Genomic DNA, 15041 nt, shown 5'->3' on the forward strand with positions numbered 1-15041 from the left:
GCGCTGAGACCTGCCCTTTAAAAGGGAACTGAGAGCCAACCCCGCTTGCAAGCCAGACTGTAGAAAGGCGAGAATTCTGGGGATGGCCAGAGGCATAGGCTGGCCGTTAGTTTCCCTGTACCATGAGAGGAAGATTTTCCACGTACGGTGGTAAATGCGGGATGAAGCAGGCTTTCGGGCGCTGATCATGGTGGAAATAACCGCGGGGAAGAATCCCGCTCTTGTTAATACCCAGGTCTCAATGGCCATGCCGTCAGCTTCAGGGCTCTGGAGTTCTGATGGGAAATGGGCCCTTGGGTCAGCAAGTCTGGGATGTCTGGAAGGCGCCACGGTGCGTCTGTGAGCATTTGTACTAATTCGGCGTACCAGGCGCGCCTGGGCCAGTCCGGTGCTATCAGTATCACCGGGACTCCATCTGCCTTGATCTTCCTGATTACCCGCGGCAGCAGGGGTAGAGGTGGAAATATGTAAGGCAGGCGGAAGTGGTGCCAGGAGCAGACTAGAGCATCCGCGCCGATGGACTGCGGGTCGCGTGACCTGGCTATGAACGCGGGTACCTTTGCATTCAACCTTGAGGCCAGTAGGTCCACGTCTGGTGTGCCCCAGCGAGTGCAGATGTGTAGAAACACATTTGGGTGGAGAAACCATTCTCCGGCGGCCAGGCCTTGGCGACTTAGAAAGTCTGCTGCCCAGTTCTCTACCCCCGGTATGTGTACCGCTGATATCACTGATCCCGTCGATTCGGCCCAGCTGAGGATCTTGTGGCCCTCGAGATAAGCCGCTTTGCTGCGGGTGCCCCCCTGCCGATTGGACTCGAATCTGATGGCCCGCTAGCAGAGGGCAGAACGCTCTGAGCGCGAGGAAGATTGCGCGGAGTTCCAGGATGTTTATGGGTAGGAAAGACTCCTGGGGCGTCCAATGTCCTTGAGCAGTGTGGTGCCGGTACACTGCTCCCCAGCCTAGGAGGCTGGCGTCCGTGGTCAGGACCAGCCAGTTCACTGGGAGAAAAGATCTCCCCTTCGATAGGGATGAGGACCAAAGCCACCAGCGGAGTGCGTACGTGACTGAAGGCGTCAGGTGAAGATGTCTGTCCAGGGAGAAGGGGCTCTTGTCCCAGGCCGCTAGAAGGGCTAGCTGCAGTGGGCGGAGGTGCAGTTGAGCAAAGGGTACTGCTTCCATAGCCGCCACCATCCTGCCGAGCACTTTCATGCTGAATCGAATAGAGCGGAGACGGAGGACGTAGAAAAGCGATCACCTTGTCCTGAGGGAGAAAGATCAAGCCCCGACGGGTGTCCAGGGACATGCCCAGGAAGGTGATGGATCGTGATGGGATCGGGGATGATTTGTCTAGATTCACTAGCCACCCTAAGCGGGATAGGGTGTCCATAGTGATCTGTACGCTGTTTGAGCAGTCGCGGAAGGAGGGGGCCTTGATGAAGAGGTCGTCCAAGTAAGGGAGAACGACTACTCCCCTGGCGTGAAGGACGCTCATGGCGGCCGCCATGACTTTGGTGAAGACCCTTGGTGCGGTGGCAAGGCCGAATGGTAGAGCTATGAATTGAAAGTGGGAGTCCTGAACAGCAAAGCGGAGGAACTTTTGGTGATCTGGGTCCATGGGTATGTGCAGGTACACGTCCTTGATGTCTATGGAGGCAAGGAATTCCCCTTCGACCATGGATGCAATAATGGACCTTAGGGACTCCATTCTGAATCTCCGTACGTGCACATGTTTGTTTAGGTGTTTGAGGTCCAGGATGGGTCGAACTGGACCATCCTTTTTGGGGACCACAAAGAGGTTGGAATAAAAGAAACCCTGAACTTCTCTTCGTCTGGGACAGGTATTATCACTCCTGCTGTTTGGAGCGAGTGGATTGCTGAGAAAAAAGCTTTGCGTCGTTTTCGAGTCTTTGGGGGGTTTGAGAGAAAGAACCGACTCGGGGGTCGGGTCCGAAATTCTATGTGATAACTGAAAGACACAAGGTCTCGCACCCATTTGTCGTCTGAGGCGACAGCCCAGATGTGTTGAAAGATCCGCAGTCGACCTCCTACAATGAGTGTGTCTTCCGGGGCACCGAAGGAGTCATGAGGGGGGAAAATTTTGTGGCCGAGTCTCCCTAGTCCTGGACTGTTTCGGTCTAGGCTGCCATGACGAAGTGGGTTTCGGGGAGAGCTGAGAAGGTCGGTCCCTGCGTAGTCCGCGGCAGGTGGCGGGGACAGCACAGGATGTCGACCAACCAAATGAGTTCCGAAAGGAGCGGAACGAGGACTGTGGACTTCTGGTGAAGGTCGTCCTGGACTTCAGCTGGGGGAGGGAGGTACTCTGAAATGAGCTTGTCCAGACGTTCGCCAAACAATCGGTCTGGAAAAAAGGGAAGGCCCGTGAGAGACTTCTTGGAGGCAGAGTCCGCTCACCATTGTCGAAGCCAGAGAGCTCTACGGATGGCTATGGTATTTGAGGCGGCAAACGCTGCGCAGGTAGCAGCGTCCATGGAGGCCTGCATGAGGTACTCCGCCGCAGCGGCAATTTGAGCTGTTACCTCTGTGAAGGTATGAGTGAACTGGGATTCCTCAAGCGAAGTGTTAAGGGATTCTGCCCAGACCGAGATCGCCTTTGCGACCCACACAGAGGCAAAGGAGGGCGAGAGGGAGGAACCCGCAGCCTTAAAAGCAGAGCGGGCAATGTGCTCCACCTGTCTGTCTGTCGGGTCCTTGATGGAGGAACCATCGGGTAAAGACAGGAGAGTCTTTGTGGTAAGGCGGGAGACCGGGGGGTCGACCGAGGGCGGATCGGCCCAGCCCTTAGGGGCAGGTGAGGCAAAAGGGTACCGGGACTCCATGAGTTTACGGTTACCGAAGCACCTGTCAGGCTTCTCCCTTTGCTTTGTGAGGATATCCTGAAACTCTGGGTGATCAGCGGAAACCGATTGGGGTTTCCTTGCCCTCTTAAAGGAGACCGCATGGTCAGTGGTAGTGGATGGGGGATCCTCCACATGCAGAGTTTGGTTGATTTCTGCTATAAGGGAGTCTAGTGCAGTTTGATCATCTGGGGGTGATGAAACCAAGGAATCCTCCTGGTACAAACAGCATTCTCCCTCCTCCAGCTCTTCAGAAGCCGTGGAGCGTGTGGGAGAGCCTGCCCTGTGTGCTCCCGAGGGAGAGTCATGGGGGCCATTAGAGAGTGCTGGAGACACCCGGCCGTGTGCTCTTTTCCTGATCCCTGCAACCAGTGAAGCATGTGCCCGGATTACCTCAGAAGGATCCTCCATAGGGGTATCCTCAGGCTACGTTCCGTCCAGGGGCCCAGAAGGGTGTGGAGGACGACATTGCATAGCCAGAACCAGGTTCTGTGACAGTTTTTCCATGGATTGAGACAGAAACTGTGCCCATTCCGGTGGGCTGGGATCCCTAGGCTCTGGGCTGACGGTTGCAGCGGTGGTGGCAGGGGGGTCCTTGGGGGGCTATAGGGGCACAGTACTCACAGAGAGAAGAGGTGTGTTTTCGTGGTAGCTCAGCGTGGCAGGCAGTGCAGGCTGAATAATAGACTATGTGGGCCTTAGCACTCTTAGTGCCCTTAGAATTCTGCATGTTCCTAATAGGAGTATGCCAGGAGGGGGAGCAATGGTCAGCAGAGCTACAAGTGAAGCAAGCACCTCACCAGAATCAGCCGATGGCCCTGTCCTCAGGAAGGAGTAAGCTCTGTGGAGATCTTCGCATGCTTTCCTGTGGGGGCAGGGCTTATCGCAGCCGCGGGGCTTAGCGCTAAAAGAGCGCGAAGAAGAAGTCAGTGTGCCCCCCCTGCTGTGGGTAGTAAAAAACGGCAGGAAGGGAGCTTGACAGTTTTCCTCCCTCTTCCTCCAGTCAGCACACAGCTTGTCACTGGTGGTTATCTCTGCCGGCTTTTCTGCTAGAGCAAATAAATTGAGCAAATAAACAGCGTGAGTTCCTGAGCTCTGGGCCCTCCCCCTGCCACCGGTAAATTATCTGTGCAGGAGTTTCTGCAAACAGCGAGGGACTTCCCCCCTCCTCCAGCTAGCAAGCTAGAGAAAATTTAACACTGTAAATTCAGCAGTCCTGGGAGCCTTCCCTGCACCGTATTTTCTCCCTTTGTCTGGGAAACCAGTCAGGGGGATCTCACCTTAAACACTGCTTCAGTCCAGGCAGTGGAAATAGCAGTCAGCTTGCCGTGTCCGGTCACACAGGTGCCATGTTCAACTCAGAGCCTGCAAAGAGGGGCTGAGGAATTGTGCCTCTGCCCTGGGCTTTGGAAAATCGGTGTCTGTGGAACCCGTCGTCCAGCCCAGGATCCAGCGTCGCAGGAGGGAGTACGTGGAGGCAACACTCCGCGTTCCCGCCCGTTGATGGTAGTGGGAGATCGGTCCCAAAAGGAAACAGTCACCCTCAAAAAATAACAAACCTTGAAAGGAAGTGCCTCCTACAGACACTAAGCTAAAACTGGGGCTGCCTTGCCTGGCCAGGGGGTGTATACTGCAGAGGAGGAGCTATGCTTTTGCATCTACTTAGTGTCCTCCTATTGATAGGCAGCATAACACCCATGGTCCATGGTCCCCCAATGAGGCGTCAGAGAAAAACAAAAAGCCAAAAAATAAACCACAGAAAACTCTAAAGCAAAACTAATCCACATGTAACATCTGACTGCAAGTTTATTTTTTTACCCAACTCAAAAAAAATGAATTAAAAGCAAAATACAGTGGAATCTAGGTTTACGAGAACAATCCGTTCTGGGAGTGTGCTCGTAAACCAATTTACTCATCTAGCAAAGCAAGATTTCCTATAGGAAATCATTGGAATGCAGACAATTCGTTCCACAACTTGTAGCATGTCCCATCCTGGTCCCCTACTGTGCCATTCCGCACACGCACATATGCACAAGCGCGCACACACACACACACACACACACACACACACACACACACACACTATGCTCACTATTATCCTTTATTCCCTCGCCGGCCTGGTTCTTGCAGTCCGCCGGTAACCATGGCGGCCGATGCTATGGCTGTCGCTGTCAGGCCTTCAGCGGCTGACGTCAGAGGCATGAGCCGCTTGCCTCTGATTGGCCAGGGCGCTGACGTCAGTGGCTCGGATTGGTCAGCGCGCTGCCATTGAGAAGCACAGCGGCAGCTCCTGTATTGGTCTCGCTGGTTACTGGATCCACATACCGGTGGACTACAAGAACCAGGTATGAGGCCGGCGAGGGAACGGAGGATATGTAACAATAATGTGTGTGTGTTTGTGCGTACGGAACCGGAAGTATGTGCGGTCAGTATTTGCTCGCAAATTGAGTCACAAATTTACAGCAAGCTTTACTCGTATAGAATTACTCGCACACCAAGTTACTCGTAAACTGAGGTTCCACTATACAAAATGGTGGTGAAATAGAATAGAAACTAATGAAAAGAGATAGTCGAATCAAACATTGGTGGCACTTAAAAAGAAGGTGCCAAAAATTACTGACTGGCCATTGAGACACCTGCCGATTACTTTAATGAAGTGGCAGCAGCTATGGTAAAGTATCACGCCCATCCGTTTCCGATGGCTTTACTTTTTTATGTGGCCAAATGGTCAAAAGGGAACTATAAAAGACAAATCATGCAGGCTTAAAAGGCGGCCAATGCTATTCTAACAATCCCACCATAAACCCTGACTGACCAGGCATTGATGGGACTATGTAACATTATGACATGTTGGACCCACCATGAGGCTCGCTTGTAAGAGGCCGCAATGCTGATTTGGATTCACTCGCCAACGATCTGTCAAACTCTGGTAATAGTTGTCTTTTGATTGGTGGTTCTCCTGTATATAAAAAGATTTTCACCAGAAAACTTATCCACAAATGTATATCAAGTAAATATTAGTCAAAGTATAAAACACGTACCACGCTGCACACCATCATCGGAGCGTAACCTTTTTCCAGTTCTTATATTTGGGAGCTTGTCTGAACACAGTAGTAACCCATCTGTCAGATCTTCATCATCCATGAACGCTTTTGCACTTTCTTCTGCTTCGATCTCGAAATCATTTTCAGGAGTGTGAGAAGATGCAATGTACACATTAGTCGCCCCAGCGCCATACAGAGGGGTGGAGTGTTTTACAAATCCGGGCAATGGACATCTACCGATAAGAAAGTCAGAAGACATAGCTGGAGTATTCTTGTTCCCGTGGTTATTTTCGGCAGGGTTCTTCTGGAAGTGGTCAGGTTTGGTGACGGAGTCTTTTAAATGTTTGTTCAGTGATGGATTAGGAGTTTTCATTCTCCTGGATTCTTGGTTTTCATTGGGACAATCTAAGTTGTCATTAGTGTTAAATTCTTCAAAAAAGCCTTTCACTTTCTGCAGTGCGTCCTCGGATACACACACTTGCCTGCCACTAGCCGTACTAAATCCGAAGGAATTTGCGGGCACTTTACAGGAATATTTTATTTCTGCCGGTTCGGGCATTATATTTTTTTCTCTTAGTGATGCTTTCTCCGCAGATGCTGATTTATTAGCAGGGCGGCTATCTACAGTAGCATTGTGCTGTGATGAGTGGTCATCATCTACGTCACTAAATATTTCTCGTGCCCTCTTTAATGACTCTTCTGACACAGACACAGATTTACCACCCGCTGTGCTAAAACATGGCATCTTGGGAACCGGACCGCTTTCCTCCACTGGTTCTGGGAGGTCATTTCTGGTCTTTCCTTCAGAACATTTTTTGCTCGTCTTCCCTTCTATAGAAGATCTCTTATTGGTCAAACACAAGTCAACTGCAGAGAAGCCTCCACGCTCCTTATACTGGTCTCTTTTCATTGTTGCATTACTTTGTGAACTTACTGCAGCATCTAGCGGATTATCGGTATTGCTGAAAAGCAGTTTTGCCTTTTGGAGTGAATCATGAGAGACTGTCACAGTCTTTCCACTTGCGGTGCTGAAAGCCACAGGAGGAAGGGTGATAAATGCTGAACCGATTTGCATCGTAGGACTCTGTTGGTTATCAAGATCTCTATTACCGATTATTGCAACACTTGGGACACTTCCTTGGCGTGACCGATCATACACTGGTTCATTATTTAGGATTGACCCATCTTCTACCACCTCATCATTCGGGAGTGTCCGATCTTCTACCACCTCATCATTCGGGAGTGTCCGATCTTCTACCACCTCATCACTCGGGAGTGTCCGATCTTCTACCACCTCATCACTCGGGAGTGTCCGATCTTCTACCACCTCATCATTCGGGAGTGTCCGATCTACCACCTCATCATTTCGGACTGACCGATCTACCACCTCATCATTTCGGACTGACCGATCTACCACCTCATCATTTCGGACTGACCGATCTACCACCTCATCATTTCGGACTGACCGATCTACCACCTCATCACTTAAGTCGGCAAACAACTGTCTAGCTTTTTCTAAAGCTTTACTTGACAAATTAACTTGATTGCCACTTGCTGTGCTAAAAAAAGGCATCTTCCTGCAGGAAGTCTCTTGTCGAGGAGGACACACGCTTTTATTCTCTCCTTTATCTAAACTTCTCCCAAAAGTATCCTTACTACATTGATTCAGATCTGGTTTTAGATTCTTAACTTCTGCTGCACGGGATGTAAGTTTTTGGATTGGTTCCAAGGTATCTACATTTTTGGATGAGGTTTTATTAGGCTGAAATGTAAGTCTTGCTACATTATCATCAATTTCTGCAAACATCTGCCTTGCTTTCTGGAGGGAACCATGAGACACTGCTACAGTTTTTCCTTTTGCTGTACTAAAACCAATTGGAGGCAAGCTGAATTTGGTAGTTTGTCTTTCATTTTGGTTGACCAAAGTACCAAATTTGTCCTGATCGGACAAGAAGCTGTCATCTATATCAGTAAAGATTCTTTGAGCTTTCTTCATCGAATCGTCAGATAGATGAATGGACTTCCCACCAGCAGTGCTGAAAGATATTATACTGGAGATTTCACCTTCACGCAAAGTCTCATTAGACATTTCTTTGTTGGAGACATTATCTAAGTTTCTTATATCTGCCAATGCTTCAGAGATATGGCCGACTGCAATCGGATTACCCAAAGGTTTAATTTCTCTGACTTGTGATACACCAGGCTTCATTCTGTGATCCAGAACATCTGAAACATTAGACTTACTCATAGTGGATAGATTTCTTTGGGCCACATCTGAATCAGTAGTTTCGTCGATATCGGCAAATATTTCTTGCGCTTTCTGTAGAAATTTATGGGACACATTTATCATTTTACCATTTGCAGTGCTAAAACCTTGTTGAGGAAAGAGAACAGTGGATTCCTTTACTAGAACGGATTTGTTCTGCAAATTAAAAAAACAACCAGGATTTACTGCAGAATCCGTCAAGACATTTCCAGTGGCTTGCTGCTCTGCCACTTGATCATCTAATTTCCTGAACGTATTGTGAACCCCTTTTAAACTTTCCTCAGAAAAGTGAACGCGTTTTCTACTTGCAGTGCCAAAAGATGACATAGTCGACATTGGATTCTTTTTCTTCAGGCACGACTCCTTGTTCACCCCTTTTTCTACCATATGCAATAGCTTTGGTTTCAGGAAAGGATCATCACCAGATATTGTAGACGCTTTGCTTTCTTTACTGAAAGCCACTGGTGGCTGGTCTGAAGTTGCCCCAAGCGTTTCCTTTCCTGCGAAAGAGGTACTAGACTCATTAGTAATGGTTTCAATTAAGAGATTTGATGGTTCGTGCACTGCGCCTGTTCTGCCGTGTCCTTCATATAGGTCAGCATCTAATATATCATTAAACATGGTTCTTGCCTTTGCTAAGGAAGCTTTGTTGATATTAATCAGTTTACCTTTTCCAGTAGCAAATCCAACTGGCATTGTAGGTGATCGTGAACATGAAGCGTACTTGTTTTCACTATTAGCGACATCGTTTTTATCACCCTTACACTCGTTTTCTTGCTTATTGTTTTGTCCTGAAAAACCATTCTGTTTGGTCTGTTTAGTGGACTGTACAATGGTAGTTTGTCTAGTATCTGATTCAATATTAACAGGCAGTACAGCAGGGCTACAATTATTGGTAATAGGAAAAGTTGGGGGATTAGATACTTGATTTCTATTTTTTTCTTTCCGCTTTTCTTCCAAATCACCAAATATCTCAATTGCTTTGATTAAATCCTCATCAGTAATGTTACCAGATTTAACCCTCGCCAATCCACCACTATGTTTTACAAATGAGTCTTGCTCAGGTATATTATTTGCAATGTCACAAACAATTGTCTCAGCGTCACTTTTACGGTCAGATTCTGAAAGGACGGTGAAAGCATTGCTTTTTGTATTTCCTTCTTCGGTAGAAAAGCTATCATTGAAGTCCACATCTTTCCAGACATCGGACGTATTGAGCTTCTGAGAGTCACTAAAGCTCTTTGCGATTTGAAGATTTTCATTATCTAGTCCAAGGAGATTTATTTTCTTAACCTGGGTAAAATCAAACTGACTGCCAGCGTTCTCTAAAATAGAAGAAAGCTCATTGATTTCAGCTTTTTGGCTTTCTGTAAAGATGTCATGTGAATGAGAGTCAACGTCGTTGGAAAAAACGGGCAAGTTCCTCGTACATGTCTCTGGAGAAGCAGCCCTCACTATCCGTACTGGATTTTCTTTCACGCTCTTATTGCCTTTTACCAAATTGTCTACAGTGGTCTTTTTGCAAACTCTTGAGTTAATAGTCAATTTGTTTTTTTCCTTTATTTCCTCATGTGATATCTCATCCAAGCTCCTTGTGGAATAAGGTTCGATTTTACTAGTCAATTGCTCCCGTTCAGACTTCATATTAGGGGTTGTATTCACTTTGCATCGTTCACTTTGCTTCTGGAAGATTTCTTGGTCCATACCCTGGAATAACAGACTTCCTTTAGCAATTTCACTATCCGTGACTATTATTTCCTTACGTGATGCTGTTTGGAATCCCTTATATGTCATAGTTGCAGCAGTTTTAGTCTTTGAAATGAATGCGTTTTTGTCTTCTATCTCCAATTTAGTAGAACTTATAATGGGCAGAAATTCCTCATTCTTGAACACAAGTTCTCCTTTTCTAAGGCTTTCTTCTGAAATGGGTATTTTGTTATTAGATGCAGTCATAAAGCCTCCAAAACTTTGAATATTTGTTCCTACCACTAAGTCACCGTATGTTTTGTGCATGGTTTTAGACTCTGGTATTGCAGTAGTACAGAAAGATTCACAATTGCTCCTTTTTGTAGAAGGATCCTCTTCTGAATCATGTGCTCTATCCTGATCACCCGTTACAACGTCTAGGACACTGCCGTGAGCCAACATCACTTCAGAGAGCTGCAATACCCCATCTTCCATCCGGGAGGTGCTCTCCATTTTTACTCCTTGTACCTCTGTACTATCTCTTTTATTTAGGTTTGGTTTTACCACTGAGGCTGCAATTGAATTAGTTTGCGTCACATCCATGAAAGTCTCTTCTAATTCTTGAATATCTATGCTATTTTCTTTAAAGTCATCATCATCTTCCTTTATAACTTGCTTTACTTCTGGCAGGATTTTTGCTGATGAAGCATTTTTTAATGTCAATGATCCTAAAGGGGGAAAAAAAAATATAAGGTTATATTAAAATACAATGTATAAAATATAAGGATACATTTCGTATACTTCTATAGTTTTTTTTAATTTGATTTAGATGTACCATATTTTTCAGATTATAAGGGACTTTTCCTCGCAAATATTTGGGAGGAAACCGAGGGGTGCGTCTTATAAGTCGAATGTAGCACACCATGGGGTGGTGGAGAATGGTCACAGGAGGCAGGGATTATGCTGTGGGGGCTGCGCTGCAGGCGGTAATAGTGGTTCGCTGCTGGCGGTGAGGTAGGGGCTATCCTGAAAATGTCGGCAGAGAAAGCTTCAAATGATGGCGCCTGAAGTCTGCGCATGCGCAGATTAAGCTCTCGGCTCAAGATCTCATGTGCACTCATGCCGCCTCCGGTCCATTGATCTCCCAACAGCTGACTTAAAGAAAATGTCGCCTGGAGGTGGCGCGTGCGCAGATGAGATCTCAACTCATCATTGCACTGATGGATCAATCTGCATATGCGCTGACTATGGGCAACATCTCTTTGAAGCCTGCACTGCTGACAGTTTTTGGATGTTCCTGCCTCATAGTGCCCGCAGCGAGCATCCTGGACACCCACCGCACCAGCATCGCCCTACTCCACCACCACCCCTGCGACCCCATATTTTATTTTTTTACCCTAAATTTGGGATGCGTCTTATAATCCTGTGAGTCTTATAAAATGAAAAATACGGTAAGTGTAGCAGTAATATGCTAGTAAATTATATAAAATACTGGATAGGACATATAAAGTGATAGATCAGTGGGAGACTGGCTGATAATGGCCATTAAAATGGGTGCCCTTATGTCTTCTTAATTGCCAGTAATCGTGTCAGCCAAGAAAGGAAGGGGGGAACAAAAAAAAAAAAAAAAAAAGAAAAAAAAAAAAGAATCAGTGGCTAGCTTCTCTAGTAGTGTTTTTAAAACATATGGACACCATTGCAGTTATTACTATTTTTTGACTTGCCTGCATTTTTTTGTGCTCAAAAAAATTGTTGCAATTGGTCTTCAATAAAAAGGTTGTCGACTTTAGTGGTTGTCCACGTGTAGCCGTGTAACCAGTCTTACTGAATAGGAAAGTTTTGACGACGTCCCCACCTCCCTCAAATTTGCCCACTATCACATCCAAAAATTGCTTGGTTACAATAAACAACCTATATTAATAAAAACAAACACACAAAAACAAAAATGAAAAACAAACTGCTGATTAGAAGACACATACTTGCGGGCTGGGCATCCGGCGTTTCCAGATCGTTTGATGGCTTGTTGCGCATAGTTAGATCGATCCTCTCCGTACTTTCAGTTTGCTGATCGTTCATGTTAAGAATATACAAAAACTTGGTCTGTTTTTTTATCGTGGACAAGATAGGTTTAGGTTTCTGGTCACTTTTCCATAGAACATGACCATGAGTTACAGAGGATAAGGTGTGAGCTCCTGAAGCAAGTCCCTCAAGGTGTTTATTGTTATCATAAGGAAGAGTCTCTTCACATTTCATTTTGTTCCCCTTATCTTGGCCGTCTCCATTAGTCTCGGAGAAATCTTTTCCCGCACTCTCGTCCTTGTGCGATTGTACGTCTGGGCATGCTGAATTCTCCGTGTTACAATCTCTGACGTAAGCAGAGACGTTCTCCTCCTGTGCTGTATCAGGGAGGTTCAGTGGAGTCCACTCATAAGAGGAGGATATTTCTCTACATGACTTTGGCTGTAGAAATTTGTTATTTATGCTTTGCTTCTCCGCACTGGAACATGCACTTTGCTCTCCACGGTTTTCTATCAGACAATCATTTTTTCCTGTGACCCCACTAAATCGTTTATTTCTTCTTTTAATTCCTCTATCGATTTTTACTTTTCTAAGTTCTGATGGTTTTTCGTTGGTGAAAAAGATGGATAAAACATCCTCCATTCCTTCGATTGCATCCTCAACCACTTGGCACGCTTCCTCGTCTCCAACAGCATTCAGAACGGTTTTCTTCTGTTGTGCCTTTATATAATCCAAGGACTTCTCCATCGTTTCCGTTATAAGAGTATGTGCTGTAAAGAAAAATAAAGAAATCAAGACGATAGTGAAGTTATAAACTGTGCCAATCCTTCTCAAATGCACTAACAATCCCCATCCAAAAATTGTGAGCCCATATTCACTTGCCCCAGGAAAAAGTTTTAACTGCACAGCAGACAATAAAATCTGCAAAATCGTTGAGAATGCACATCATTACCGCAAGGAAAAGGCAAGGATTACCGTATTTTTCGGACTATAAGACACAAGGACTATAAGACGCACCCTGGTTTTAGAGGAGGAAAATAGGGAAATCAAATTTTAAACAAAAAATGTGGTCATGACGCACTGTTATGGGGCGAGGATCTGCTGCTGGCACTGTTATGGGGGTAAAGTTTCCAAAATCTCTGCTAAGGTACCCCATCCCGGTATATGCCCTCATCCTGCTATATACCCCCATCCTGCTATATACTGCCATCCTGGAATATGGCCCCAGCCTGCTACATGGCCCCAGCCTGCTACATGGCCCCAGCCTGCTACATGGCCCCAGCCTGCTACATGGCCCCAGCCTGCTACATGGCCCCAGCCTGCTACATGGCCCCAGCCTGCTACATGGCCCCAGCCTGCTATATACCCCTGTGGCGCCCTGGCAAGCCAGGACGTCACAGGTACTGCAACAACACACCCCACACCCCGGTTAGGCACATCAGCCGCACACACAAAATCCTTGTTGCCTCCCTCCAGGGGCTGATGTCCACACCAGGTGGGGTGGAGCCAGGCGGTTGGCCCCACCCACCGAGGAGTTCACAGTCCTGGAGGCATGAAAATGAAGTTAGTTAGAGTTCCGTGAGGGAAAGTGGGAGTTGAGTTTTGGAAGTGGAAGGAAGTGGTAGTGGAGGAGCTGACTGACCGTGTCCGGGTACGTGGCCCGGGCACATACAGCAAGGTTGGCAGACGGTGGTGACAGTCTGCAGGCGAGGCCGATTGACGCACAACCGTAAGGACCGGGGACGGGCGGTGGCCCGCCGGTACCGGACCGGGGAGCGAAGAGAAGCCAGCACCATTCGGCAGGGCCTACGGACCCCGACCAGGCTTGGAGTCACCGTTAAACCGGTCAAATCCGTCAGCGATGGGAACCTCCGGGGTTTCCCAGCAGCAAAGACCCGACTGAAGGCAACCGCTCAACCGTGAAGGGAAATACAGCTACCGCCAGAGCTAGAGTTCACAGGGCCAGCGCCTGCGGGCAAAAGGGGCTCCTCTGGCAAATACACCGCTGGGGAGCGGGTTACCGGTGGGAAGTTATCGAGGCCGAAAACACAACACAGGTGCAGGGAGAGACAGTTACCGCCAACCTACCGGGAGTGACCGCCGCAGCCGTCTGTGGGACTCGTCCATCCAGCCGTTTGCTTTACCAGAGACTCCGTGTACGTTACTGGCTGAGTAAGTACCACCGTGCCGTCCGGCACTGTGCTTACCCCGCGACCCTGCACCTGGCCAAGCCCCGCAATCCACCAGTCAGTCAACATCACCGGGACCACCAAAATCCCCCTACCCACAGAGGGGAGAGAAACATCCCAGCTGCTCCCTGTCATCGCTCCCGGGATCCCCGTACAGAGCAGCGGTGGTGTCCCAACCTCACCACACACCGTGGGTGGCGTCACAGACTGACATCCCAAACCCCAACAAACTATCCCTTTCACTCACGGGCGAGGAGCGCTGCTCGAGTCCCCGGGATCCGGCCCACCGCTCGAGCCACCGAGCAGCAGCAGCCGGACCCGAGCCGCAAGCGCGGTCGAGCAGCGCACGCCCCCCGCCCGCGACACCCCCATCCTGCTATATACCCTCATCCTGCTATATACCCTCATCCTGCTATATACCCTCATCCTGCTATATGGCATGTATCTTGTATCACACAAAAAACAAACGTTTATACTCATCTTTCCTTGCTCCATGCAGCATCGCTCCTCCCCCTGTCTGTGGCGGCAGCAGCGGCGCTGATCTGTGTGGAGCTGTCACTGGTAACTTCACTGCAGCATCGCTTGTCCTCCAGTCTGCTGGTCAGCTGACTTGCGTGGAGACTAGCGGCGTGCACAGCGATGACGTCATCGCTGTGCTCACCGCTCTCTACACAGATCAGCTGACCGGCAGACTGGAGGAGATCGCGATGCTGCATGGAAGTGGCCGGTGAGTGTACCGTATTTATTCACTGCCCCCCCACGCTGATGATGATGCACGGGGGGCATTGAATACAGCCGCACATGATCACTCCAGGCTGTAGTTGCCAGGGGTGATCACGGCCGGCTGTTAATTATGCGCGCACCCCCCGCCCATCATCCAGCCCACCTGTCAGCGCTGGCTTCAGCGCTGAAAGATTGGCTTGAGGAGGAGCATGCATATGTAATGAGCTGGCCCACGTGGTCACGGCAGGCGCTGCTACAG

At 48.2% G+C, this 15041-nt stretch overlaps 1 protein-coding gene across 1 annotated transcript in view; it reads right to left on the minus strand.

Moving 5' to 3' along the window:
• The window catches only part of BRCA2 (BRCA2 DNA repair associated), a 213149-nt gene that overhangs the window by 146936 nt on the left and 51172 nt on the right, over positions 1–15041 (minus strand). The window contains exons 9-11 of the mRNA XM_075337343.1: positions 11831–12640; positions 5897–10579; positions 5716–5814 (exon numbers count right to left, since the gene is read on the minus strand). Of these exons, the coding sequence (XP_075193458.1) occupies positions 5716–5814; positions 5897–10579; positions 11831–12640 (5592 nt within the window). The remainder of the gene's footprint in view (positions 1–5715; positions 5815–5896; positions 10580–11830; positions 12641–15041) is intronic.

The sequence above is a fragment of the Anomaloglossus baeobatrachus genome, chromosome 2 (assembly GCF_048569485.1).
Source record: "Anomaloglossus baeobatrachus isolate aAnoBae1 chromosome 2, aAnoBae1.hap1, whole genome shotgun sequence".
NCBI classification, from domain to species: domain Eukaryota; kingdom Metazoa; phylum Chordata; class Amphibia; order Anura; family Aromobatidae; genus Anomaloglossus; species Anomaloglossus baeobatrachus.